The 26,731-nt window shown below is 43.5% G+C and overlaps 1 protein-coding gene and 1 non-coding gene across 2 annotated transcripts; both read left to right on the top strand.

Moving 5' to 3' along the window:
• The first annotated feature begins 1,568 nt into the window (after positions 1-1,568).
• On the top strand, positions 1,569-26,011 carry Cwf19l1 (CWF19 like cell cycle control factor 1). Its single transcript, XM_051146622.1, has 14 exons — positions 1,569-1,687; positions 4,475-4,559; positions 5,657-5,735; positions 6,506-6,607; positions 8,416-8,630; positions 10,378-10,496; positions 11,715-11,799; positions 12,648-12,788; positions 13,857-13,968; positions 14,902-14,981; positions 21,224-21,433; positions 22,179-22,298; positions 23,017-23,114; positions 25,731-26,011. Exons 1-14 carry the CDS (start codon positions 1,665-1,667, stop codon positions 25,873-25,875), a joined length of 1,614 nt encoding a protein of 537 aa, XP_051002579.1. The 5' UTR covers positions 1,569-1,664; the 3' UTR covers positions 25,876-26,011.
• Positions 21,847-21,992, top strand: LOC127190230 (small nucleolar RNA SNORA12). The gene has a single exon (XR_007830731.1). It is a non-coding gene; the product is annotated as a small nucleolar RNA SNORA12 (small nucleolar RNA).
• Positions 26,012-26,731: the final 720 nt, after the last annotated feature.

Here is a 26,731-nt window from a genome sequence, read left to right as displayed (position 1 = left end):
TTTTTTTTTTTTTATATCATTTTTTAAATTAATTCATTCATATTACATCTCAACTGTTATCCCATCCCTTATATCCTCCCATTCTTCCCTCCCTCCCTCCCATTTTCCCCCTACTCTCCTCCCCTATGACTGTGACTGAGGGGACCTCCTCCCTCTGTATATGATCATAGGGTATCAAGTCTCATCTTGATAGCCTGCTATCCTTCCTCTGAGTGCCACCAGGCCTCCCCATCAAGGGGACGTGGTCAAATATGGTGCACCCGAGTTCATATGAAAGTCAGTCCCCACTCTCCACTCACCTGTGGAGAATGTCCTGTCCATTGGTTAGATCTGGTTTGGGGTTTGAAGTTTACTGCATGTATTGTCCTTGGCTGGTATCATAGTTTGAGCAGAACCCCTCGGCCCAAATCCGTCCTTCATAATGTTGTTCTTGTAGGTTTCTAGGGCCCTCTGGATCCTTCTATTTCCCCATTCTCCCATGCTTCTCTCACCAAGAGTCCCAATAGGATGTCCTCTGTCCCACTTTCCTGGTAAGTGAAGACTTTCATGGGACGTGCCCCTTGGGCTAGTGTCCAGCTATTCCACTCCTTGGAATACACCCAGAAGGTGCTCTAGCACACAACAAGGACATATGCTCAACCATGTTCATAGCGGCCTTATTCATAATAGCCAGAACATGGAAACAGCCTAAGTGTGCCTCAGTAGAAGAATGGATGAAGAAACTGTGGTATATTTACACTATGGAATACTGCTCAGCTATTAAAAACAAGGAATTCCCGAAATTTGTTGACAAATGGGTTGAACTAGAAATGATCATGAGTGAGTTAACCCAGAAGCAGAAAGAGTCAAATGGTGTATACGCACTCATATCTGAAGCTGGGTCTTTGCCGGCCTTCTGCAGGGTGAGGTGCTGACACCTCCTTCAGGTAAGCCCCGAGTTCGGAAACAGGAAGGTGTCTCCCCCTGCTGGCAGCAGTTCACAAGACGCTGGACCAAAAAGTGTCAAAAGGCTAGTTCCTTTCAGAGACGCATTTCAAAGCAAAGACTTCAGGCCAAAAGGTGCCCAAAGCTGGCCCTTTGAAGAAACACATATCAAAGCTGCCGTGGATCGATCTAGCCCCCCCCCCTTTAGAACCCACGGCCTTCAAGGCAGCAGTTCTCAACCTGTGGGTCACGACCTCTTTGGGGGTCACACATCAGATACCCTGCATGTCAGATATGTACATCATGATTCATAACACGGAAATAATTTTATGGTTGGGGTCAGCACAACACGAGGAGCTGTATTAAAGGGTCGCAGCGTCGGGAAGGCTGAGAGCCACTGGTCCTGCTCCAACTTCTGGCCCCAACACACACACAAACACACATACACATAAATCCACCCGCGCGTGCACGCGCACGTCATTAACGCCACATATTTCTAAAACAAACAAAAGAAAACAACAACAACAAAAATTCTTTTTCATTCATTTCACTCCAGGATTATCTTCTCTCAAAACAAAACCCCGGAGAAAGTTTTTATCCCTCGGCACGCCCCGTAGTTAGGTGATTTCTCATTGGTTGAGCTGTGTGATGTCATATGTCCGCGCTCTGGCGTTCCAAGTTGAGCCCGCGTTCGTGTTGCTAGCTTTGGGTGGCTGTCCTAGCACAGGTTGTCTTTACCGATGGATCAGAAGCCGCTGCGACTGTGAGTGATTTTGCATCGGTAGACTCAGGGACCTCGTGGGAAAGGAGAAAGAGGTGGGGGTGGGGTCGTTCTTCAGACCGGAAGGGGAAGGCCAGGGGAGGTCGTGGGGCTGCTGGGAGCTGGAGGCTTTCTGCTCTCCTCTCCCTGTTCTTCTCCCTGGGGTCTTCAGAGTCTCTCCCGGAGGAATAAAAACATGCAGAGCCAGACTTCCTTTTTCTTCTGCTTACTCTGCCTGCGACACACCATCTTCCTTTCATTTCTCCCGTTGAGACATATGTTGATTGGTCAAATACTTGCAGACATTTATGGGTCTTAGCAGACAGAATAAACATTGCCCCTGCACTAGCGTACTTTTGTGGCGCAGTCGGTTAGCGCAGACAAGACTTCATTCAGAAAAACTTGAGCAGCGGCAGTGTGTCATGCATGGTGCCAAATGTTGCATAAATGACTTCCTGCCTTGGTGACTGGTAGTCTAGACTAGAGGAACAGGTATCAACGAATGCGGAAAATAGAGAAAAGGTTAACGATTCTGGAGGTTACATCATAATGATATTTGGCATAATAGAAGAATTAAAGCTTTCTTGAGAAAATGAGGATTTAACTCTGGCAAATATTATTGCATTAAGCTCAGAAAAATCACTGAGACGTTTAAAAGCTACTTAGCATGATCCAGTTTTCGTTGTAGAAAGTGGTCTGCTTGAGGCTGGGTGCAGTGGCGCACCCTCGGGAGGCAGAGGCGGGTGGATCGCTGTGAGTTGGAAGCCAGCCTGGGCTACAAAGCGAACCCAGGACAGCCAAGACTACACAGAGAAACCCTGTCTCGAAAAACAAAAAACAAACAAACAAACAAACAAAAAAGCAAAAACAAAAAAAGAAAGAAAGAAAGAAAAAAGAAAAGAAAGTAGTCTACTTGAAAGGTGGGAAACAGATCAGACCCAAAGTTGAAGGCAGCCAGGATTAGATAGAGTGATGGCACAGGGACAGTTCAGAAATTGATGGCTTTTTAAGAAGATGTAATCAATAGGGCTTAGTGATGTCTTGGTTGTGAGGATCCTCCAGTAGAAGACGGTCATAGATTTCCGTTTGCAGTCACTGGGCTCAGACAATGCTGTAGGAGAGCCTATATCAGACAGTGACTATTGGATGTGTAATCAATGGGGACTGAAAGGATTTTAGAGGCTCCTAGAGAATAAATTAGACCGCATAACAGTTAAGACGGAGCTTGTTCTGAAATGGTACAGGAGTATTTGTGATTTTGGCAAGGAGTGGTTTTCTCAGTCCACCAGGAAAGCTACAGAGATTTCCTGGGCTTTGAGGAAGAGTACATCGGAGCTATTACAGGAACTTCCCTCGACAAGAGCAGGGCCAGAGAGTGGTCAGTCTGTAGTGTGTGGAGAGTTCAGTTAGGAAAATGTAGAGAAAGTACTGGAAAGACAGGCCAGGACCGCTAGAAAGACTACAGTAAATGGCGCAGCTTGTTTTAGAAAGGGACATTAAACTTACAGTTGTGTGTTGAGTGACTAGAAAGCAGAGAAAGCACTAGAGGATCCGTAAAGTCTCTTTTGCGGTTTCTCTGCCTCATCAGAACTCTCAGTTGCTCAGCTGTTTCCCTCCATTCCTGCTTCCCCTCATTGGCCATCCTAAGTCATCTGTTTTCCTCCTCCCTGTTCCCACAGGCCACTGCCCTTTCAACAGTAGTCAACCCTTTCAACAGTACTTAGCCCTTTCAACAGGAGTCAGCCCTTTCAACAGTAGTAGTCAACAGTTTCTCCAGACCATCATTTGCTGTTATTAAAAGTATTGATGAAACATACAGTATTTATATGCTGCTTGAAAATGTTCAATGGTAGGAGTGATTAAAACAACAACAGCAACAACAGAGAGACATGCTGACAGAGCAATAGAAACATTAAGAAAATAAGGGCTGATGAAATGGCCCAGTGAGTAGAGGCCTTTCCTGCCAGGCTGATGACCCGAGTACAATCCCTGATGACACACATGGCAGAAGGAGCTCTGACCTTCACATGAGCACGGTGACACATACAAGCCTCCTAATATAATACCTCCCCCAAAGTAGAGACAAACAACTATGTAACTATATAAATCAGAATTCCTAAAGTCGGAACTGAGCTGTTAGAACAAGTCACGTGACCGCTGGGCATAGTTTGCCTTATCATGCTCGGCTCCTTGCTCCTTCACACTTCCCGCTTGCCTCCTGCCACAGCCTTTCCCATGTAATCTTAGGACTGAAGTGTCCTTTTCCTTGTTGTGAACTCTGAGGCTTTAAATGAGCCTTCGTCCTCTTAGAGTTCTGCCGTGTTCTTAGGACAGTATTCAACACATTGGACTTTGCATAGTGTAGTTGTTCACTTGGTGGGGCGCTGATGACGACTGAAGCCGTGTAGTGAGGCCCAGGCAGCAGAAGTAAGGAGAATGGAGTGATTATGAAAAACGTTTGGAGAAAAGGCTACTTGGATCAGATAAAGTAAGGGACTTGCTGACTCTTAGTGACCAGGTTGGTGATAGACCCATCCTCAAAATACAGGAATGAGAAGGAGTTGGCTCAGTTACAGAGAGCTAAGTTTTAGATATGGTGAGCTGGAGGTGTTGGTGAGATCTTCAGGCAACTCTGCCTGGTGGCCAGTCATGGTCCATATGCACCAACCGTCAGCAGATTCCTACAGAGCCTGGATCCTATCTCCAATCCAGACGGCAAGTAATGCGTACCAAGACTAGCAGATCCATTGTGTTTCCTGAATTGCTGTAATGTTTATCTCTTGTTTGCAGCTTGGCATGTGGAGACGTTGAAGGAAAGTTTGATGTTTTATTCAATAGAGTTCGGACAATTCAGAAGAAAAGTGGGAACTTTGACGTAAGATGATCATTTTTACTGAAATTTTACTACTGTGGTCAAACATTGAAGTGTAGATTCTTTGTTGATTTTATGATTGACTTCATTTTTTGTTTTTGTTCTTTGTTGTTTGTTTCTTTGTTGTCTGTTTTTTTGAGACAGGGTTTTTCTGTGTACCCTTTGGCTGTCTTGGACTTGCTTTGTAAACCAGCTGGCCTCAAACTCACAGAGATCCACCTGCCTCTGCCTCCCAAGTGCTGGGACTATAGGTGTGCACCACCATGCCCGGCCATTTTTTTTGGGGGGGGGGGGGGTTAGGTTAATTTTTTCCTTTAATATGAAGACTTAGTAGCTATGGATTGATGTGAGAGGGGAGACCTATTTACTGTTCACCTCTTTATAGTTTTGAATTTAAATCTTGTTACTTTCTCACTGTACCAAAAACCCAAACAAACAAACAAACTGAACAAAGCTAGGCAGTTCTGACTCCTGGGTTTGGTAAGCACAGATCTGTGTCATGGGTGTGTGCGTAGATTAGATCAGATAACAGACAGATGTGCAAATGCTTCACAAAAGAAAGAACCGGAAATGAACTTGTGTGCAGTTGCCAAGTAGATTATGAATTCCTAGGATGCAGGAGAGTATTGCAGGCTTGGGGAGATTTGTTCACTGGGTTAAAGGTTAAGTAAAAACAGTGGGTGGCAAATGTGATGTTCTTATGCCCCCTCCCCACGTATTTCTGAAGTCTAATATTTAAGTTTCATATTTCACAGAGGCATTCTTTAAGTCTCTGTTTCAACACTGCTGGGTATTCCAAGGAAGGAGAAGCATGGTGAGGCCCTGGGAACTGTGGAAAGCACTTAACTTCTGCCTGCTCAAAGTCCATGTCCCTCCCCCTCTCCCCCCCAACTTGGATTTGATTGACAGTGCATCCAAGCTTAATAATTCATAGAATTATCAGTTAATTAACTGTTCTTAAAGATATTTTGGAATTCTACAAATTAAAGAATAAATACTTGGTTTGAGACTATTAGAGTAACTAGCTGAATATCACAATCAATAATGTAATGTTTAATTTTTTTGTTTTAATCTCATATATCTTTAAAAACTCATTTTAGCTGCTGTTGTGTGTAGGAAACTTTTTTGGCTCTACCCAAGATGCTGAGTGGGAAGAGTATAAGACTGGCAACAAGAAAGGTACAGAAATTATTTTTATTTAATGTATGATTTCTAACAAATTCAGGGGCTGTGGTTATTATCTGGCTGTTTTTCACATATCAGTTGCTGATGATTTGTCTCATGCGTTGGTGGCATAGCTGCCCTTGGAGAGCTTCTCTCTTGCCCTTGGTAGTGCATGCCCAGTGCTGCAATGAGAACGGCTAAGGGAGGAGTATCATAAATCCATGACTGGCTAGCCTGGGCTACATGGTTAGCCTGTCTAAAACAAATAAAATGACGAAGAGTGTTCTGACCCTCTTGTACTCTGCATTGAACTGAAAAGAATGTACTATAAAAAAAAAAAAGAATGTACTATATATGCATGTATGTATTATGAACATTCCATTTTTTTTCACATTTTAATTTCATTCCGTTTCATTCTACCAAAAGAATGCTCATTTCGAATGGTGGAAACTGAATAAATGCAACTAAGCACGTCCTTTTTTCTTTCTATTTTTCAGCCTAATGGCTTTTTCATCGAGTGCTTTTCCTTTAGGCTGTGTTTTCTTCATTATCTAGCCAGGGACCATCTACTTTAAGGTGGTGATTCATTGACACCATTTAGCAGTCACGACATAGGCTTGGATTAGGAGTCTTAGTGGTGAGCGTGTTGCACGTTCACGGTGGCTGTGGAAGGAACACGTGGCCTCTTTACTCTCACTGTGACTGGTTTTCCTATGAGGAAACATTTCTCACTTCTCAGAGCAGATCGAGTAACCACGTGGCGGCATGTCTGTTTTCCTCATTAGCTCCTATTCAGACATATGTGCTTGGCGCCAATAACCAGGAAACAGCGAAATATTTCCAGGATGCTGATGGGTGTGAATTAGCTGAAAACATCACTTACCTGGGTAAGTTAATTATTTTTTTGTAATGAATTTTAGTAAAAAATTTTCAGAGATTACTATTTCAGGAAAAGTCTTGACTGGATTCTTCTGCCATTACTGCTTGAGAGAATAAGGATTTTGTTTTGTTTTTCCCTTTGGGCAGGTTTTTTTTTCTCAAAGTCTGTGTCTATACCCTTTTGGACAATAATGTTTCTTCTTCATTGTTTCTCTATTTCCTCTTAATCTCAGTGCGCTCCTGTAGCCCTGTACATACTTTTTTAGTCAACTAGAGTGACTTATTCCTTGGCCACAATATATGGAGCACTTAAGGTGTACATTACATTCAAATAAAAGAAATTGCATTCTTACACAGACCTCGCTGTACATGTATGCATATATATGTGTGTAAGTAATATATATGTGTATGTATGTATGTATGCATGCATGTACATCCACACATACCTTACTTGCTAATTTGGCTTCTAACTAGCTTTACTCTAGGCATCAGTCTAAGGCTTCGACAACTGAAATTTATAGTGTTCATCCTTGGTGTTTTGGTTTTTGTTTTGTTTTGTTTTATTTTTTCATTTCTTTTGTCTTTTTTTTTTCTGCTTTCAGGGACACTCTGATCCCAGATTAAAGTTGTTCACAGCCCTCTGCATTCCTCAGCTTCAGAGCTGTCTGCTATTGGTTTACTGGTTTTTGGACCATTTAAGTCATTATTTTCTAACATGGTTTCTCTTCACATTTCTTCATGGGCTTGTACCTCTAGAAGGCTTCTGCATTTCCTTTGTTAGAGATGGCCTTCCTCACCTTCCCACGTGGACTACCGTGGCCTCCCTCACCCTCCCACACGGTCTACTGTTGCCTTTAGTACTGTGTGCAGTTGTGGCCTCACAGGAGCATGTCAGCTCTCTCCAGTCACGTGATACTCCTGTAGGCAAGTTGTGGAGCGACACTTTAAAAATATGATTTAAATGTATTATTACATTATTATTTGTGTTACTGGAGATTAAACCCAGGGCCACACACATTTGCTAAATGTGTTCTGCCACCAAAATGTAGTAGAATTAAACTTGAATGAGCTGCCATGTGGGTACTGGGGACTGTTCCCAAATCCTCTGACAGAACAGCCAGGGCTCTTAATGCCTGACCTCTTTCTAGCCCCTCTGCTTGTTTATTTTTAGCTACAGTTGTGAGACAAACATTTTGAAATCTGAACATGGGTCCAATTTGTCACAATCATCAGTGTGTTTTTTTCAATTTGTATTAAGTACATTACTGTATTTGTCAACCATCTTATTTGGGGACCTCTACTGATTTTAACAGTGGTCTTGGCAGATGTGTGCTAGCCTGAAGCTCTGCAGTTGAATATACTTTGATAGTTCTTTCTAGAGTAGATCAATTAGTATACAATTTGGGGAGTAGGTACCATAAAAATGGAAAATAAAGCTGAGAAGAGGATCACGCTGTTAAGGAAATAGAGTGAGGGGGAAGCAAGGCGGTGAGAGGCTGTCATGGGCCGGGGAAGCAGCTGCTCTGGGACGTTCAGTGTGCAGACACCAGGTTGAGAGAATCTGACTGAAGGGTAAGAGGCCACTGGAAGGTCCAGGCAGTGACCAGCAGCTGCCCCTAGGAGCTCTTCAGACATGGAGCAGGAATATTGTGAGAAGCAGGCAGCCCGCGTCCGGGCAGCCAGAGCAGAGCTGTAGGAGTTGACTCCTTCAGGAGAGTAGAAAGGCAGGAGGGGGGGGGCATGGTGAAAGAGAGTAAGTGCCACATTTCCTCCAGCTGCTTTTTACTAATACTCACTCGTTTTTCTTTGAACCCAGGTCGAAAAGGTGTTTTCACTGGAAGCTCGGGACTGCAGATTGCGTATCTCAGTGGGACAGAGTCCTTAGATGAAACAGCCCCAGCTCACAGCTTCAGTCCCAAAGATGTGTCTTCCCTGAGAACAATGCTGTGTTCGGCATCCCAGTTCAAGGGTGTTGATATCTTGCTCACGTCCCCGTGGCCCAAGTATGTGGGGAGCTTCGCGAATTCCTCTGTGAGTAGTGCTTGCTCAGTTGCAAGTTTTAAAGCAGATCACACTGGCTTAAGTTGGGTTTTTAAAGTATTTCTCTTTATTTTGAATATTTTAATTCTTAGTACATTTTACTAGAAATGCTTTGTGAAAAATTTTCAAGATTCTAAAACCTATGTCTACCGACCAAAATAGAAGTTGATCTCATAAAAATATAAATTACAGATGAGATTCTTGAATCTTAGTTATGAGCAAATGGTTCCTGAGATTATGTTCTTTACAAATACCCTCCATTAACCTTCTTTATACACTTTGCAAAATTATTAGTTCTCAGTGGAAAGATTTACAGCTATTGGCATCTCTCCAGTTGCATTTATTTCCACCTTCCATTCCAGAATATTGGTTTTTGGCTATCAAAATATATTTTAAAATTGGGCCATTGTGAGACTGAGTCTAGTAATGTAAATATCTACAGATGGGGAATAAGGTGCTGAAGACTGAGTTTCTGTTAGGGACACTAATATTCTGGGATGTCCCGGGACCCACCTATGTATGTTTTAAACAGTCTTGAGGAGGGGCCATTACCAGTAAACTGTAGACATGGCCTAAGGAGGACCTTGGAAAGGTTGTGTAAGGGTAGAGAGCACCAGTTGAGCCTTAGTGGAGGGAAACGTAAGACTGAATTTGAGAGTCAACCCTCACAAACAGATTCAGAATTATCAGTGATGTTCCAGAGTGTTGCCTATGTACACCAGTCCTTGCTGACTCAGTACTAAGTGTCTGGGACCGTAAAAGTCAGGAAGATGCCAGGCGTCATCAGGCAGAGTATGGAAAGGAAAAGAGCCTCACTTCTCCTGTGGCTTCTTCTCTTCTAGAAAGGAAGCACCTCATTCTGGGGAGAGCTAAAAGTCAGCATGGTCCAGTAGGGGTGGAGACTTTGGTCAAAGTTTATAGACAATCATCCGAGATTTTTATGTGAAAGAAAACAACACAGTTAGCTAATCTTTGCGATATGACCACTAAGTCCAAGGTCACCTGCCTTTTAGCAGGAACTCGAAGGAAAGCACAAGACAAAAGCTAGGAATGTTCTGTGTGCAAATCTACTGTGACAAAATAGTGTACTTGCAAGCTTCTGTTTGGTTTGGTTCGTTTGAGACCGTGTTTCTTTGTAGCTCTGACTGGCCTGGAACTTGCCATGTTGACCACACTGGCCTCAAACTTACAGATATTCTCCTGCCTCAGCCTCCTGAGTGCTAGAGGTTAAAGGATCCTATAAGCTCTTTAACAAAGAAGTGGTTGTGCCGCTTCCTTGACTGAACAGAAGAAAGGCTTATGTGCTTATGAGGAGGCCCTTGACTGTTTGCAGGCCCCTTGTGTTCCGAATGCTGGCATTTAAGTTTATTTTCTGCATTGACCATGACTTACTAACTCTATCAGATACACATGTGCACTATAAAGCATATTATGGAGATGTACTTTATAGGCTCTAGAGAGAGACCTGCGTTCAAAAAGGGCTCCTAATGTGTTTTAGAGCTTACTATGGAGGGGTGGCCTTACTCTGCACCCTCTGGTCTCCAACAGTTGTGCCATTTCGGTAGTTATAAAATTCCAGTGCTCTTATATGTTTGATTGCCCTAGTTTTGCAGTTCACTGCAAATCCAGCAGTCTGCATTTGTATCTGTGTATGAATTTGAAAGGTATTTCAAAACATTTTGGTTTTTTTGTATCTTTCATAATTCTTCAGTGTGGATAACTGAATTCCGTTTACTAGGGAGAAGTAGATACTAAAAAATGTGGCTCCACTTTGGTCTCCAGCCTGGCCTCCAGCTTGAAACCTAGGTATCATTTTGCTGCTTTGGAGAAGTCGTATTATGAGAGACTTCCATACAGGTGGGTAACATCTCACGGGTTGTCACTAGAAACTTGTTCATCTTGTTCGCTTTTAGCCATAGGTCTTGCTTCCTTCTAGTACTAAGGCATCAGGACAAGTGATCAACTGTATTCGTTTCATTTTTGTTGCTGTGGTAAAATATCATGGCCAAAAGCAACTTAAGAGAGAAAGGGCTTGATTTAGTTTACAATTCCGGGAGGTGGCATAGCATAGGAGCCAGAGCAGGAGCTGCTGGCCCAGCTTAGTGAACATAGTCCTCATATCTCCAGCATCTGGCTCAAGTAATCAACATTTTAATCAACAATTTACAACTTTTTAAAGAGCAAAAGTTGGAGTTTTGGTTCTTTGCGAAGGTGTAGTCTCATTTATCTGTCACATTGGCCCCATATGAGGTTAGGGGCACATAAGTCCCACTGGGATGCTAGGTGACTTCTCTGAGGTCATCTGACTTGTTATTCAAGACTTCTGCTCTTTTCATGACCTAGTGGAATTTTATCTACTTCACAATTACAAATCAAAAGTAAATGGCAGTCTATTACCTGGTTTTTGTCTGTACCCTTTCCAATTAAGAACACTTCCTCTCATCTTCTGGCTTCATATAAGCACACATATGCACACATATGCACACATATGCACACATATGCACACACACACACACACACACACACACACACACTTTTAAATCTAGGTTGTAGAGAAAATGTGTAGCATTTGTCTTTCTGGGTAGTTTATGTCCCTTAATATAATGATTTCTAGTTCAGTCCATTTTCTTGCAAGTGTCATGCTTTTGTTTTTATTTATGGTTAGAAATTCCATGTGTATGTGCACCATTTCTAAAAGCCATTCATCAGTTGGACGGCTAGGTGGCTCCATTATTCCAAGTGAAGAGCGTAGCTGTAAACATGGATGAGTTGTTTGATCTTAAAGCCTAGTGGAACAGCGGGGTCACATGACGGCTCTGAGTGCTACACAAGTCACGTTCCCACCAACAGCATTTAAGACTTCCTCTTTCCCATCCCTCACCCGGGTCTGTAGTCTCGGTTGGGATAATATGAAAGAAGAAAGAGGAACTATTTGGGGGAAGGAAGAGAGCCAGAGCAGGTGGCACTGGGAGGGGTGAACTAAAGCAGAGCGAAAGACTCATGTATGAAAGTGCCATGATGAGACCGATTGTTTTGTTAGATGAAACAAAGTGTTCTCTTCCAAATACGTTTTAGAAACCATGTTGTTCTACAAGAAAGTGCACAGCATGCCACTCGTTTCATAGCGCTGGCGAATGTTGGAAATCCAGAAAAGAAAAAGGTAAAGATTTGAGTGGTTGGTTGGTAACTTGGCTTTCAACTGTGAGTTCCCAGCAGCCTAAGTGGCTTCCTTGAGTGCCTTGTAGGAGGCCCTAGAGAAAGGCGTGATTCCGTGGGAGATGAGAGGGCAGGAAGCAGCTTTCCTTTCCTTCCACGGCTCTATGTGATTTTTTTCCCTCAGATGATAAGTGTGCTTGCTTCTAGCAGCTTTGTTTAGCTAAAATAATAAAATCCTCTCAGGACTATTCTTAAAGCCAGGAGCAGTGGTGCACACCTTTATTCCCAGCACTGAGGAGGTAGTGACAGGCAGATTTCTGTGGGTTCAAGGTCAGCCTGGTCTACATAGTGAGTTCCAGCCTAGCCAAGGTTACATAATAAGACCTTGTAACAACAACATAAACAAAACATGTATGTATGTATGTATGTATGTATGTATGTGGGAAACCTTACCTTTCTCGTTGGAGTGTTCATTAAGAAGGTGGAAAGGGAGTGCCATGATTCATTCTATTGACAAAATTCACATAAACAAAGGATGCAGTGACAGGAACAATTTGTCTTCAAGGTTTACAGAACAAGACCCCTGAGCCTTGTAGTGGAGATTGTCACTGTTCCCCTATCCAAGCGAGGAACCTAGTCTGTCTAAGGGCTGGGGCTCTGGGTTTTTTCTCTTTACTGTGTGAGTCCTCATTAGCCATTGCAGAGGCCACTGGAATAGCATTTGCTACACTACTGTGTATTCTCGGAGCCACAAGCAGGCTTGTAATTTTACTTAATGTCAGAGACCTTGTCATCATAACATGGGCTGGTCACAGTGAAACAACCTAACGTTGCACTCTCTTTTTCCTGGAGTATCTTTATGCATTCAGTATAGTTCCCATGAAGCTAATGGCTGTAGCAGAGCTGGTGAAACAGCCCCCGGATGTCACCGAGAACCCTTACCGAGACTCTGGGAAGGAAGCAGTTGGAAGAAAGCAAATTCCTGCTGCTCAGGTAATTTCCGGTTGTGGGCTGGGTCTCAGGCAGGGTGCGTTCTGTAGGAATGGTTTCCCGTATGTAGTTCTATGCACCAAGCAACTTCAGCTTTTGAATCACAATGATTTTCTTCTTGGCAAATCCTGATGTTTAGAAGATGCTGCTGGGTGGCAGTGGCGCACACCTTTAATCCCAGCACTCAGGAAGCAGAAGCAGGTGAATCTCTGAGTTCGAGGCCAGCCTGGTCTACAGAGTGAGTTCCAGGATGGCCCAGGCTACACAGAGAAACCCTGTCCTTGAAAAACAGAAACAAAACAAAACAAAATTTACAAGATCCTAATAGATTGTAATCAAACTCAAGTTTTTGTGGGTTAACAATTACATGTTGAGTCTTTGCCTAAGTTGATTCATACTGCTTTTCCTTATCTAAAGTTGATTATTTTCAGTGTTTGAGGCAAGAGTCCATTGGTAGCAGAGGTTTATGATTTTATAATAATTATTTATATAATTATATATATATATATAATTATAATAAATAAGATTTACTTCGAAGAAGTTTCTTAATAGTAGGCTTTAGAAATTAATTTCTCCCCAATGCCTATCACATTTCCATGTTAGGCTGCATGGTCTATTTTCTTGGACTTTTCCGTCCACTCCAAACACTTCCTGCCTCCTCATTTTACCTTTGCTCCCAATGGCTCTTTCCCTCTCTTCTCCTTAGTTGAAATTGGATCAGACTTGTTTCATCTCCAAAATTTCAAGGCTACTCCTTGTCACTGGGAGAGAGAGGAGAAAAAGGTAATTGGGTCATGCTGCTCCGGCTCAGGGGAGAATTGCTCAAGACCTTGCATTTTAACTCACTGCTCAGGAGAGATAAGTTCGCTAGTTGATTGGATAAGTATGCTAAGATGTTGGGCTGAGAGGCCAGGCATCAGGCTGGGAATATACTTCTCATCCCTAGGAAAGGCTAGGAAGGCCTGAGCAGAAACATGGATGTGAGTGGCAAGAAAATTCCCTTTCGTTTGCTGGTTGGCTACTTGTCTACAGGCAGCCGAGTAACACCCTTCTCTCCGCTGGCCATTTCAGGAAGAATCAGCCTGTCAGTTCTTCTTTGATTTGAATGAAAAGCCAGGACGGAAACGGTCGTCCACAGGCAGAGATAACAAGCCCCCTCACGCCAAGCAGCCTCGAAAGCCTCGTAAGTACCCTCCTCTCCCTTGTGAGCAGTGGCTCTGGTGGCAGTGGAGGATGGATGGGGGTGGGGAGAGTGAAAAAGTAGTGTGGCTGAGAGTGTCTCCTGGCACAGAAAAATCTTACAGGTCCATTAAGAACACAGTGAAAATAAAATAGTATAAAAATGGCCTGACTTCAGGCTTTTGAGACTCTTCCTGTAAGAACTATAGAAAAACACTCTTTCTGTCTTTGTAAAACATGGTAAGAATATAATACTAATGTGAGTTCATAAGATAATAGTGTAAAAACGCTGAGAAGAAGGCCTTTCAGGCTGCTTTCATTGAGAGCCTCTTTCTTCTCCCTGTTACTTTAAAGACGTGAATCAGACTTAGGAAGGTAAACTCATGCTTATGTGGCTAGCTGATGTCATAGCTGGGACTAGAATTGGGGTGCCTGACTGCCCCACCCCCAGGTCAGTTTTCTCTCATTGTAGCCTATGGCCAGCTGCATGCTGCCTTAGTCAATATATGATGATCTATTTGTGGACCACTTACCTGTAGATTGAATATCTGAAGGCTTCAAATGGAGGTTTAGTTTCATTGAAAATGGTGCCAGGCATTGGGCAGTCGTAGTGAGAACCGCAAGCCCAGCCCATTGTGGCAGTGCTTTGCAGTATGTATAGATCAGACAATGATGAATAACCATCAATTCCCCGTTTAACGTTTTTAGTTCTTGTTGGTATGTGTGAGTGCGCATGCGTACATGCTGTGGTGTGCATGTGGAAATGAGAGGACAACTTTCTGGAGTGAGTTCTCTCCTTCCACTGTGGGTTTGGGAACGGAACTCAAGTTGCCTGGCCTGCTAAGCTGCCTCTCCAGCCACAAGGATAGATGCTGTAAAGTTGATGCTGTCTGTTGTGATTGGATCATAATAACATTTGGTTTTCTTTCCTATGAAGCTCAGCCTCCAGGCCCTTGTTGGTTTTGCCTGGCCAGCCCCGAGGTGGAAAAGCATTTGGTGGTCAACATTGGCACACATGTGAGTGACTTCCATAGATAGGTCGCAGAGAAGAAAATGCCTATTACTTGGTTTTTACAAACTTTACATGGTGTATGATCTGCTTATCAAATTTACTCTATTTTTTCCTTTCCCTCCTTCCTTCCTTCCTCCTTCCCTCCCCCCTTCCCTCTTTCCTTTTCTTCCTTTCTTTCTTTCTGAGATGGAGTCTCTCTACATAGCCCTGGCTGTCCTGGAACTCACTATGTTGACTAGACTGGCCTCCAAATCACAGAGATCCTCTGTGATCTCTGCCTCCCGAGTGCTGGGATTAAAGGTGTGAGCCACCATGCCCAGCAAATTTACTCGTTTTAAATGTACAATTCATTGATAATTTAGTAAGCTTATTGAATTATGCATCCATCACATAATAGAGGTTTAGATGCCAGGTTTGATGGTGCATGCCTTTGATTCCAGCACTCAGGAGGTAGAGGTAGGTGATAGCTTGAGTTCAAAGCAAGTCTGGTTTACATAGAAAGTTCCAGGATAGCCAGGGCCACACAGAGACCCTTGTCTCAAAAATATAAAAATGTGTGTGTGTGTGTATCTGTGTGTCTGTGTGTGTGTGTGTCTTCTTTGATTAGCATTGTGTTCTTAAGGTTCATTCATTGTATTTCATGTATAACTTTCATTCCTTTTTATTGCTAATTAATGTTTTGTTTTGCTTTGTTTTGTTTTTTGGCTTTTTGAGACAGGGTTTCTATGTGTAGCCTTGGCTGTCCTGGACTCCCTTTGTAGACCAGGTTGACCTCAAACTCACATCATGCCTGCTTCTGCCTCCCAAGTGCTGGGATTAAAGACATGTGCCACCACGCCCGGTGCTAATTAATGTTTAATAGGTACACTGTTTTTGTCTATTCACTTGTCACTTGTAGACACTTGGATTGTTACCATTTTATGGCTCTAGGGAATAATGTTTCTGGATAATGTTCATGCATGTTTGTAAATGGAAAACATACAGTCACACATTTTCATTTCTTTTGGATAAATACTAAGGAATAGAGTAGCTCAATAACTTGGCAGATTTGTGTTTAAACTTAACAAGAAAAGATAGTTTGTTTTTAATCACGCGTATGTGTTTGCTGGTGTATGTACATGTGAGTGCAGGTGCCTGAGGATTCAGGCCTGGGATCCCCTGATGTGAGTGCTGGGAATTGAACTCAGGCCTCTTCAGAGCAGTGTGTGCTCTTAACTGCTAAGCTCTCTCTAGCTCTGGTTTAGCTTTTTAAGAAATGGTCAAACTACTTTTCAAGATGACTCCATTATTTATGCTGTTTTACACATCCTCATCAATATTGCCTACAGTCTTCCTTCCCTTCTTGAGATTGAACCCAGGGTCTAGTGCATGCTGGGCAAGAACTCTGCCATTGAGAAACATCCATAGCCCAGTGCTGCCTCTTTGGTTACAATGTTGTAGTTCTAGGAGTCAGCTTCACAGCACTCCTTCCCTGCCCCTCCTCAGGATAAGCCTCCTGTGTAGTTCTTAGGTTCATCTATGCTTCATGGAGTGTTGAGCTGATCCTCTTAATTTCTCTCTGGTTTAAACATGCCCCACTGTTTCCCTTGTTTTAAATAGTAAATAGTGGTGATGTGTTGCTTATATACACTACTAGATTTAGTTATATGTTGATATTGTTAGCTCAGTGTTGTGTCTCAGGCCTGTAATCCCAGCACTCAGGAGGCTGAGGCAGGAGAATTGTCACATATTCAAGGCCAGTCTAGACTACACAATGAGTTCTAGGCTGGCCTGGGCTTCAGAGTGAGGCTTTGTCTAAAACAACACTCCAAAAACAAAAACCCTAAAACCACAAGATCTGAAGTTCATTAAAGAAAGACTAAAGTGATAAATTCAGTTTGCCAGTCAAGGATTGTATTAGTCAGGGTTTTCTAGAGCAACAGAACTTACAGAATGTGTCAATCTGTATGTGTTGGGGAGCGTTATTTTGTATGTAATCAAGTGTATGTGAATGTTTGTTGGTGTATGTACATGTGAGTGCAGGTGCCTGAGGAGTCAGGCCTTGGATCCCCTGGGGCTGGAACATGTGTGTGTGTGTGTGTGTGTGTGTGTGTGTGTGTGTATTCGTGTATGCATGTATGTTTGTATGTGGTATTTATTAGAATGTCCAAGAGGCTGGATGTCTCAGCTGGTCTTCAGTATACACTGGAATCCCAAAGAAGTAAATTCTAATGCCAGTGAAGAGCTGGGCTTGTTAGCAAGGAGAGAGCAAGCAGGCAAAGAAAAATGCTTTCTTCTTCCATGTCCTTATGTAGGCTTCCGGCAGAAGGCATGGCCTACATTAGAGGTGGATTTTCTAAGATCTGGATTAAGGGTGTGTCTTCTCAGCCCAAAGATTAGAAGTAGATCTTCCCACTTCAGACGAAGCAGAAATCCTTCACAGCTGTGCCCTCCATTTTTAGGTTTTCAGTTCATTCCAGATGTAGCTAATTTGACAACCAACCCATCACAAGTATGTAGCTTTGTAACTGTATACCATACCTAAAGTATCTAGGATAGCGAATTTAGTCACGTAATCAGCAGCCATTGAATCAGCTTAGGGAGCTGATGATCATGAGTGTGGTGACCAGACTAGACAAATCCCTGTTGAAGATCCTGTGTCTCAGGGAAGTCATTCAGTTTCACGTTTCTCAGGTAGTTTTCCTCAGGGAGCTCAGTTAGCCATTAAATATTCAGGCTCTGTAAAGATAACTGTCTCTTTGCCTTGTGGTGAAGACTGCTAATCACCAGAGTTACACTTGCACTCTAGCCCCGCCCCCATGCTAGAATTGGATGTTCCCTCAGGCTTGCATAATATGTGATGCTTCTGCAGACTAGTGGTGGTCATCTGTTTTTCATTGATTTCTTCTAATTTCAGTTTCTAAAAGTGACTTTCCTCAGTTCATCCTAACAAGCTGAAAGCTCCTTTTTGTGGCCTCCTGTAGACCAACTGGAGTCTCATTTTGATTTTTCATTTCCTTTCAAACTGCCTAGACTTTCCTCTTTATGTTTTATGTCTTAATTGTCTTAATTACTGGCACACTGTCTAGGGCGGCATTCTGGCCTGTGACACACAGTTGGCATGTGGTCCTGTGAATGAACCCTGAGAGCAAGCTTGACACGCTTTTATTTTTGTGGATGTGCCCTTTTTCGAACATTCTCTCTCACACAGCCTGTAGTGAGGCAGGCTTTGAACTGCCTTCTGCTTGGGACACATTAAGAGGTTCAAGCGCCCACAGTAGAGCATGAGTAGAGGCTTGGCCTCATGCTGTTCTAGAGCTTGGGGAGAAGTGTCCTTTCCTTTCTTCCACAGTCTATTCCCCAGGAAACGGGTCTGGAAATGATAAAGGAAGCCTGTTGCTCTGTGTCTGAAGGCAGCAAAAGGCATCTTCAGCAGTGCTTTTGACCAAGGTTCCTAGCGCCAAGTAGAAGGCCTCAAGAGCATTTTATCCTAGCCTGCCTAGTAGTCAGATCTACACTGGTCTTTTGTTGGGCTTCTGAGTCTCTAGCAAAGGGCTTGCAGTCTCTTCTTGCAGCCATTCTTGCTTTTCTTTTATTATACTTCCCTCTTGGATTTCCCTACCTTTGCTGTGCTTTCCTTCCTTCAGGGGTGTACACAAAGTGTGCTAATGGTGTGGCCACAGGCTGGGGAAGAGGCAGAGTGCCAAGTCCAGAGCAACTATTGCAAGTCCACATATCCCACAGGAGAAACTATCTCATTTAGGTTCTTTTATATATTGTTAGAGACCACTCAAGTATAGACAGGTTAGAAGGGCTCAAAAGGGTGGGGACAGATTGGGGAAGTGGGAAGTGGAACTGGAGGGAGGCACTGCATTAGAGGTGTGGCAGCTGCTTAGTCTAACCTTTCAATAGCTGAAGAAAGCACAACGTGCTTTAATCCCAGCACTTGGGAGGCAGAGGTAGGCAGATCTCTAGGAGTTTGAGGCCAGCCTGGTCTACAAAGCAAGTCCAGGACAGCTAAGCTACATGGAGAAACCCTGTCTCAAAAATAAATAAATAAATAAAATAAAAGGCTAGAAGTCAAATCTTTTCAAAGAAATGCCATAAAAAGTGGGTGTTAATCAAAACTTTCAATGCCTCTTAGGATTGGGGGAAGATATTGACTGGTTATTGGTAATGAGGCCCCTCCTCTGTTACCTCAGCTGCCCTCAGAGTTGAGATCCTCCTGTTTTAGCCCCCAGAATAGGTAGAGCCACATGTGTGTATCCTGGTCCTGCTCCTTGAGATTTTGGTGAACCTAAGTCACATGGGAAATCAGCTGTGCATGTGCTTAGTTCTCCGGCATAGATCCAGGATGAACATTCTTTGGTTTATATTAGAATATAGTTTGTCACTGGGCTTTTTCATTCAACCTTAGTGTTGGGAGCACTACACTAAAAGTGTAATTTTTGTAAGTGCCTATGTATTTACCTGTACTGATATCCTCTGGCCCTTTGCCTACTCACTCAAAGCATATTCCTTTCAAATGACTGTTAGGACTATACAGCATGTTTTGATGATGTTGATTTTGTTTTGTTGTTATAGTTTTTGCCTGGACTGAAGCTAGACTTTAGTCTTCTACCTTCTGATTATTGGCATTAGATGCATGAGCCATCTTATCTGACATACTTTTAAAAAAAGTGGTGTGTGTATGTTAAAGACTGACACTCAATGTTGGAAAACAGTTCTCTGCCTCTCTGTGTCTATTTGAACTTGAGGTTTCTCTCCCCACACTATGAGGTTGTCCACCTCTTTGCTTTCACTGTGTGTAATACAGTCAGCACCTCACACACATGCTCAACGTTTGCCTTAACCTCTTTTTTAAAAGCCCAGAAGTGTATTGAGGATAGAGATATGGGGTTCGATGTTCCTGGGGGAGGAAGCAAGAAGTCATTTTGAAATAAGAAGTATTCCTTTCTGTGGTTGTTTTTTCGAGTCAGGGTTTCTCTGTGTAGCCTTGGCTGTGCTGGACTTGCTTTGTAGACCAGGCTGGCCTCGAACTCACAGCGATCCCCCTACCTCTGCCTCCCGAGTGCTGGGATTATCCATGTGGGCCACCACACCTGGCTTTCCTTTCTGTGGTTCAAGAGAAGGTGATAGTAACCGAAAATTGCTTTGAAGTTTAGATCCTGGGAGTGATACGCCAAATGGTCTCTTTAAACTCTGGTGCTTAAAGCCAAAACCCCTTCTTGGATGCTTCTAGTTCATTTGATATTCTCATGGAAATATGTTATAACTGATCAGATTCTTTAGAAGATGCTTAAGAATGCTGTTCTAACCATTATATGTATGTGTATGTTGGTGCACCATGTCTGATCGCAGAGACCAGACAGGACATTGGATTCCCTCAAGCTGCCATCACAGATGGTCGTGAGCCACTTTGGGATGATAGGAGTTGAACCTAGGTCATCTGGAGGAGCAGCCAGTACTCTTAGCCAGTGAGCCATCTCTCCAGCTCCTGTTCTCACCTTTAAAATCAAGTCTTTTAAAATATAATTTCTATAAGAATATCTTGGGCTGGGTATGGTTAGACATACCTTTAATCCCAGCACTCGAGAGGCAGAGGCAGGCAGATCTCTGTGAGTTTGATGCCAGTCTGGTCTACAGAGAGAGTTCCAGGACAGCCAGAACTCAGTGACACAGATAATCCCTGTCTTGAAACCAAACCGAGAGAGAGAGAGAGAGAGAGAGAGAGAGAGAGAGAGAGAGAGAGAGAGAGAGAGAGAGAGGGAGGGAGAGAGGGAGGGAGGGAGGGAGAATGAGAATAAAGACAGACAGACAGACAGACAGTCTTGGATTGGGTGCAGTTCTTGTGATGTTCAGTCCAGAGGATGATGAGTTTGAGGCTGCCGTGCACAACATAGCAAGATCCTGCCATTCTGTCTGGAAGGAAGGGACACATCTGGAACATTTTCTCCTGTACATCAGGCTCATTGTGTATATAGGTTTTTCTCTCTGAAAGATCATACATGTAGCTGGGTATAGTGGTGCATGGCTGTAATCCCAGCACTCTGGGAGGCAGAGGCAGGCAGATCACTGTGAGTTCAAGGCCAGCCTGGTCTACAAAGTGAGTCTAGGACAGCGAAGGCTACACAGAGAAACCCTGTCTCAAAAACCAAAAACAAACAAACAAAGAAACAAAAACAAAAACAAAAAACAACAACAACAACAAAAACCAAAAAGGTCATACATGGAGGCTTGCTGTCTTGCCTGTGTGATTCTTCTTCAGTGCTACCTTGCCCTGGCCAAAGGAGGCTTATCTGATGACCATGTGCTCATCCTGCCCATTGGACACTACCAGTCAGTTGTGGAGCTTTCGGCAGAGGTGGTGGAAGAAGTGGAAAAGTATAAGGCTACTCTGAAACGTTTCTTTAAGAGTCGAGGGAAGCGCTGTGTTCTGTTTGAAAGAAATTACAAGAGCCATCACCTCCAGCTTCAGGTAGGCGTTCTCTGCCCAAGAGCTTGGGAATCACTCTGTGGGGACCTCGAGACTGATAAAGATTTAAATAATGACTTCAGTATTTAACCTAAATTTAATACTTAGAGCATTTATTATTGTTTTGTGATAATATTTAACTAGTGGTCATTTAGAGGGCTAAGAGTATCTGCTGATAATCCCAGGATTTCATAGAGAAGTCCATGCTGGGGGGAAGTGAACAGCAGGATGGTGTGGGCCTTGTTGAGAAAGAGTTGGTAGCTAAGAAAGGTTCCGAGGAAGATGAAGACACGGGCTTTGCTGGTTGAAGACATGGGTATTTTGTGTGGAAGCCCAGCATGAATGAAGGTTTAGAAGTAGGAAATAGTTTCCAGCCAGCATGGAACTAGCACATTGGAAGTTGAGTGATTTGTTGCTTTGGTGGTAGCGTCTTTCTGGTGCATTTGTTAAGTGTTCAAATGGGCCTGACTCTGCCACATACATTATGCAGGAGCTGTCAAAGGCTTAGAGACAAAGAGGTCTCTCTTGAGTGTTTCCTAATGTCATATTGGCTCCCATATGTGACAGGATCTCATAAGTTTAAGTCCTATAGCCAGGCCAATGGAGGCCATTTGGCCTGAGGAGAATCTATTCTGAGGGGTGTTTTTCCACCCCAGTGATGGATTTGCTACGTCCATACGGCTTGAGAGACACAGCCTCTTTGGAACCAGTACAAAGAGTTCTTTCTGTTCTTCCTACTCCAATGCAGGTCGTTCCTGTGCCCCTCAGCTGCTGTGTTACAGACGACATTAAAGATGCCTTCATTACCCAGGCGCAGGAGCAGCAGATAGAGCTGCTGGAGATTCCAGAGCACTCAGACATCAAGCAGGTGAAGCAGGAAGGGGGGGGATGTGTTCAGAGAGGAGGTCAGATCTGACTTTTTACATGGTGAGTCAGAGGTACTGTCGAGCTACTCCAAAAATACTAAGGAGTGGCCATTTGGTGGAAGGCTACAGGATATTGATCAGTCTAGAGATAAAGAGGTCATCCTAGCGAAGTCCGGTGCTGTGCTAGGAAGAGTAAGGAGGAGCTGGCCAGATGGCTTGTGGGGGCCTGGGTTTTAGCTTCAGCAGCCTTGTAAAGGTCAAGTACTGGGATTGTGCCTGTGATGCGTGCACTGAGGGCAGAGACAAGAGTCTCTCCAGCTAAACTGAAAGGCTGCAGGCTCAGTGAGACCCTGTCTCCAGGTGTCAGGTGGGCAGAATTGAGAAACACACACAGTGCCATCCTCTGGCCTCAGCAGGCACACGGCATACCTGTGTGTGTAACCACACACATGGGTTAGGTACACACACATATAAACACACAGGAATTAAACAAACACAGAAATTAGACACTTCCTAAAATGGTAACTTAGAAGGACAGGTACAACTGGGAATATATTGGCTTTTTAAACTCTAGCTCCTAATACTGTCTCAAGTTTTTGTTTTGTTTTGTTTTGTTTTTTATTTCTAGACCAAAATCTTTGCTAAATTAGAGTTTACAGGACATGAGCAAGTTTTTTAATGTAAAAGTCTTATTTGTCCTAACAACTGTGTTTATTGCAGATTGCACAGCCAGGAGCAGCATATTTTTATGTTGAACTGGACACAGGAGAAAAGCTTTTTCACAGAATTAAAAAGAATTTTCCTTTGCAATTTGGAAGGTTTGTATGCTTTGACTCTATTTAGTATATTTCATTAGACCCATTACAAACACGGTGATGTGCTGCATTGACAGTCAGTCAGTGAGAAACCAGCTAGAGAATGGTCCTTCCCCAGGAAGCCTGCCTAGCCTCAGAGCAGAGCAGTGTGATGGTCTTGTGGTGTAGAATGTGAAACTGCCATGAACGAGTTGTGAGGACCACTGGACATTAGAAACTCAGAGAAGGAAAGGCTCACTTCTACCAAATGTAAGGATCCATGAAAGGGCTGTGAGTGAACATAAGGGATAGACCGAAGAGGGAAAAGATGGGGTGAAAGCGCTTCTCTCGGAATAAAGTGCTACCATTGAGCATGCGCTGAGTCAGACACTGGCAAGAACCTCACAAGCACTGTTTCATTTAACCTCCTAGTTCTGTTGTTTATATACTGTTATCCAGTTGCCAGCGCTGGAGCAGTGCCCAGCATAACTTCATACAAACATGAACATGCACTGTAAAGCTGCACTCATACAGTGATCACAAGTTACATGTAGCTTTGGGTGCTTGGAAATGGGACTGAGGTGTTGTTTCTAACAAAATCTTTATCATTTGGTTTTACCAATAAAGACTTGGGAGCCAGATGCTGGGGTGGAAGCCTGCTAGCTCAGACAGGCAGAGAAAGCACCCAGCTGACCTTCCTCTTCAGCAGAAGGCAGCTCTCCTCCATGCCATTTCAACAATCCCTCAAACTGAGTGTCCCTCCCCTCCTACTTCCTGTGCTGCTCTCTGTCCTTCTTTCTGACTTCCTATGTTCATTCCCTGTCAACTGGTTGCTTGCTCCACCTCTTATTTAATTCAAGCAGAAAGCTCTTGGACTAAAGGCGTGTGCTAGGGCTAAGCCATACCACAACTAGAAACAGGCTTTTCCAATAGATAGCACAACCTTGGGGTTCACATGGTGTTAAAATATACTGCAACACAGAGGGGCCAGTGAGATGAGATGGCTTGATGCCAAATCTGGTGACTTAAGTTTGATCCTTGGGACCTACATGGCAGGAGATAACTGATGCTCACTCATATGTTCTTCTGATCACACAGGTACTATGGCATGCATGAACCCACACACATTAGTAAATATAGTTTTTTAAGAAAGGAAAAGGATAATGGAACTGAAGAATTGATTTTTTTAAATTGTATTTAATTAGAGCTTAAATTTAAATAGCCACCTCTGGCTACTGGCTACTCTGTTGGCTGTTGTATCTCAAGGCAAGTTAGGTAGCATGCCCATGATCACACAGTTGAAAGTTTAAACTTTAATATGCTGAACACCAAGATGAGAGGTCTTTAGCCTTGTTATTCTGCATTGTTCTAAAAGCCAGTGAAAAGGAAGCAGAAAATGCACACACTGTGTTGTCTGATGCTGATCTCTGATTTGCAGCTGTTCTCCGACCACTTCCAGTGGTTTAAATTGGACTTTGAATGAGCCTTCTGCCAGTCCTAGGCTAATTTGGAAAGCCTCCAAGAGATTGCCCCATTGCTAAGTCCATCAGATACAGTTTTTTAAGCAGATAATTGATAAATGAGAACAAGAATGTTAAATGCTCCAAATGTCTGCCTTAATCCTGTCTTAGCAACAGATGTAGATATGCACAGTGGGACGTAGGTATGTGATGCCAATACACACAGCCATGTACACTCCACATTATGTGATCATGATAGTTGCTTATGTTCTCAGCATGGAAGGATTTCAGAATACAAATGTACAACTGATACATGTTATACTTAATAGGGAAAATGGCTATTTTTTATTTTACATACGAAGAAACATGCTCAAGATTTGCCAGGCGTCAAACCAAAAGTGGAGCTTAGGTTCTTTGACTTTTAGAGGCCACTGTGATTCATTTTCACCTTCTCTATTTATTATACCTTCAAAGTTGAAATGAGCCAAGTAGGATTGTTTCTAATATATTAAAATAAGTTAAAAGTAAAAATATAAATCAGTAGAAATTAGAAGATGCTTGTATATGTATCAATATAAGTTGTTTTTTTCGCATAAATCTCTCTTGGTGTACTCATACGAAAGAGGGGACTGCTAGACAGGTAGAGGAGCTAGAAGTCAGAATGGCCATAACGTGACTGCGAACCCTGCCCTCAGCAAACTTATGGTCTAGGCACTATGTGAAACCTGTCATTTAAGGCAAGATATAATCGCAGCTGGGAATTCGCTTTGACTGTATGGCTTCTGTATGTACCAGATCCTATAAGGAAGGCGCTCTTGTGAGGAAATCATGGCACGATGGAAGGAGCATTCATGTCATAGATGTGAAGTAGCAGAACTTAGATTTGTCTCTGATCTTTCTGATACCAGGGCCTGTCCTAGTTTGTGTGGGTATTCCTTACCTCAGCACTAATATTGTGGCTCCTACTTGTTGCAGGGAAGGAGAAATAAATGGGGTGGGAGAGGTCACTTAACCTGGTCATGAATTCAAGAGAGGATGCCAGGGATGCCAGCTGGAGCAGGAGAGCAGCGTGAGCAGTCACAGTCTGCGTACTCTTTAGATGTACTGAGGCGAGCTGGCGGGAGGGGAGCGGAGGAAGGGGTGGTTTCCAACTACCGCTCCTGTTTTGTCCTCTGTGCAGGGAGGTGCTGGCCAGCGAAGCCGTTCTCAGCATTCCCCACAAGGCTGACTGGAGGCAGTGTCAAACCAGTAAGGAGGAGGAAGAAGCCCTGGCCCGACGCTTCCGGAAGGACTTTGAACCCTTTGACTTCACTCTGGATGACTAGCTAAAGGGAAGGGCATGTCACAGGAGATTGTTGCAGCCTGTTGTTAAAAGTGAAACTGCCATCTCTGTGGAGGCTACCTCCCTGCCTCTTTTCCATATATTCCCATGGAGCCTGCCTGCAGCAAGAGGCCTAGGATTGCCCCCCCCCCCCCGACAGGGTTTCTATGTGTAGCCCTGGTTGTCCTGGAACTCTCTTTGTGGACCAGGTTGGCCTCCAGCTCACAGAGATCGCCTGCCTCTGCCTCCCGAGTGCTGGGATGACAGGTGTGCACCACCACGCCCGGTGTATTGACCTTTTAAAAAGACGTTTATTATATGATAAAAGAATGTCTGCTACAGATTTCTAAGAACAGTTGTGTTTGCCCACATCTTCACAAACTTTTAAAACCTTTGAGACTGGGTGTGGTAGCTTATGCCCGTAACCTCAGAAATACAGGAGAATTGCTGTGAATTCAAGGCTAGTCTGGTCTACATAGTGAGTTCTAGGCCAGACTGGGCTGTGGTGTGAGACCTCCCTGCTGCCCCCCCCCATTGCCCCAAATAGTGCAAAAATAACGTTCCCAAATCTTGTAAATGATAAAAAGGTCGACAAATGTCTTATGTTTCTTATGACCACTGAAATGAAATTATGCGTGCAGTGAGGACAGAGCTTTGTGTGCAGCAGTCCTCCCAGAATACCTGGCGAGGGAGCCGTGCCTTGCTGTTGTTTTCTCCCTGCATCATCTTGTTCACATAGAGGAGTCCACGCCGTCTTTCAGCTATTCAACTCCGGCGTGCTCACTTCCAAGAGGATAGCCAATGAGTGTCCAGCATGGTGCCTGCTGTTACAGAGTTTATGCTCTAACTGGGAAAGGAAG

The sequence above is a fragment of the Acomys russatus genome, chromosome 5 (genome assembly GCF_903995435.1).
Source record: "Acomys russatus chromosome 5, mAcoRus1.1, whole genome shotgun sequence".
Taxonomy (NCBI): Eukaryota; Metazoa; Chordata; class Mammalia; order Rodentia; family Muridae; genus Acomys; species Acomys russatus.
This window is presented reverse-complemented; position numbering and strand designations above follow the sequence as displayed.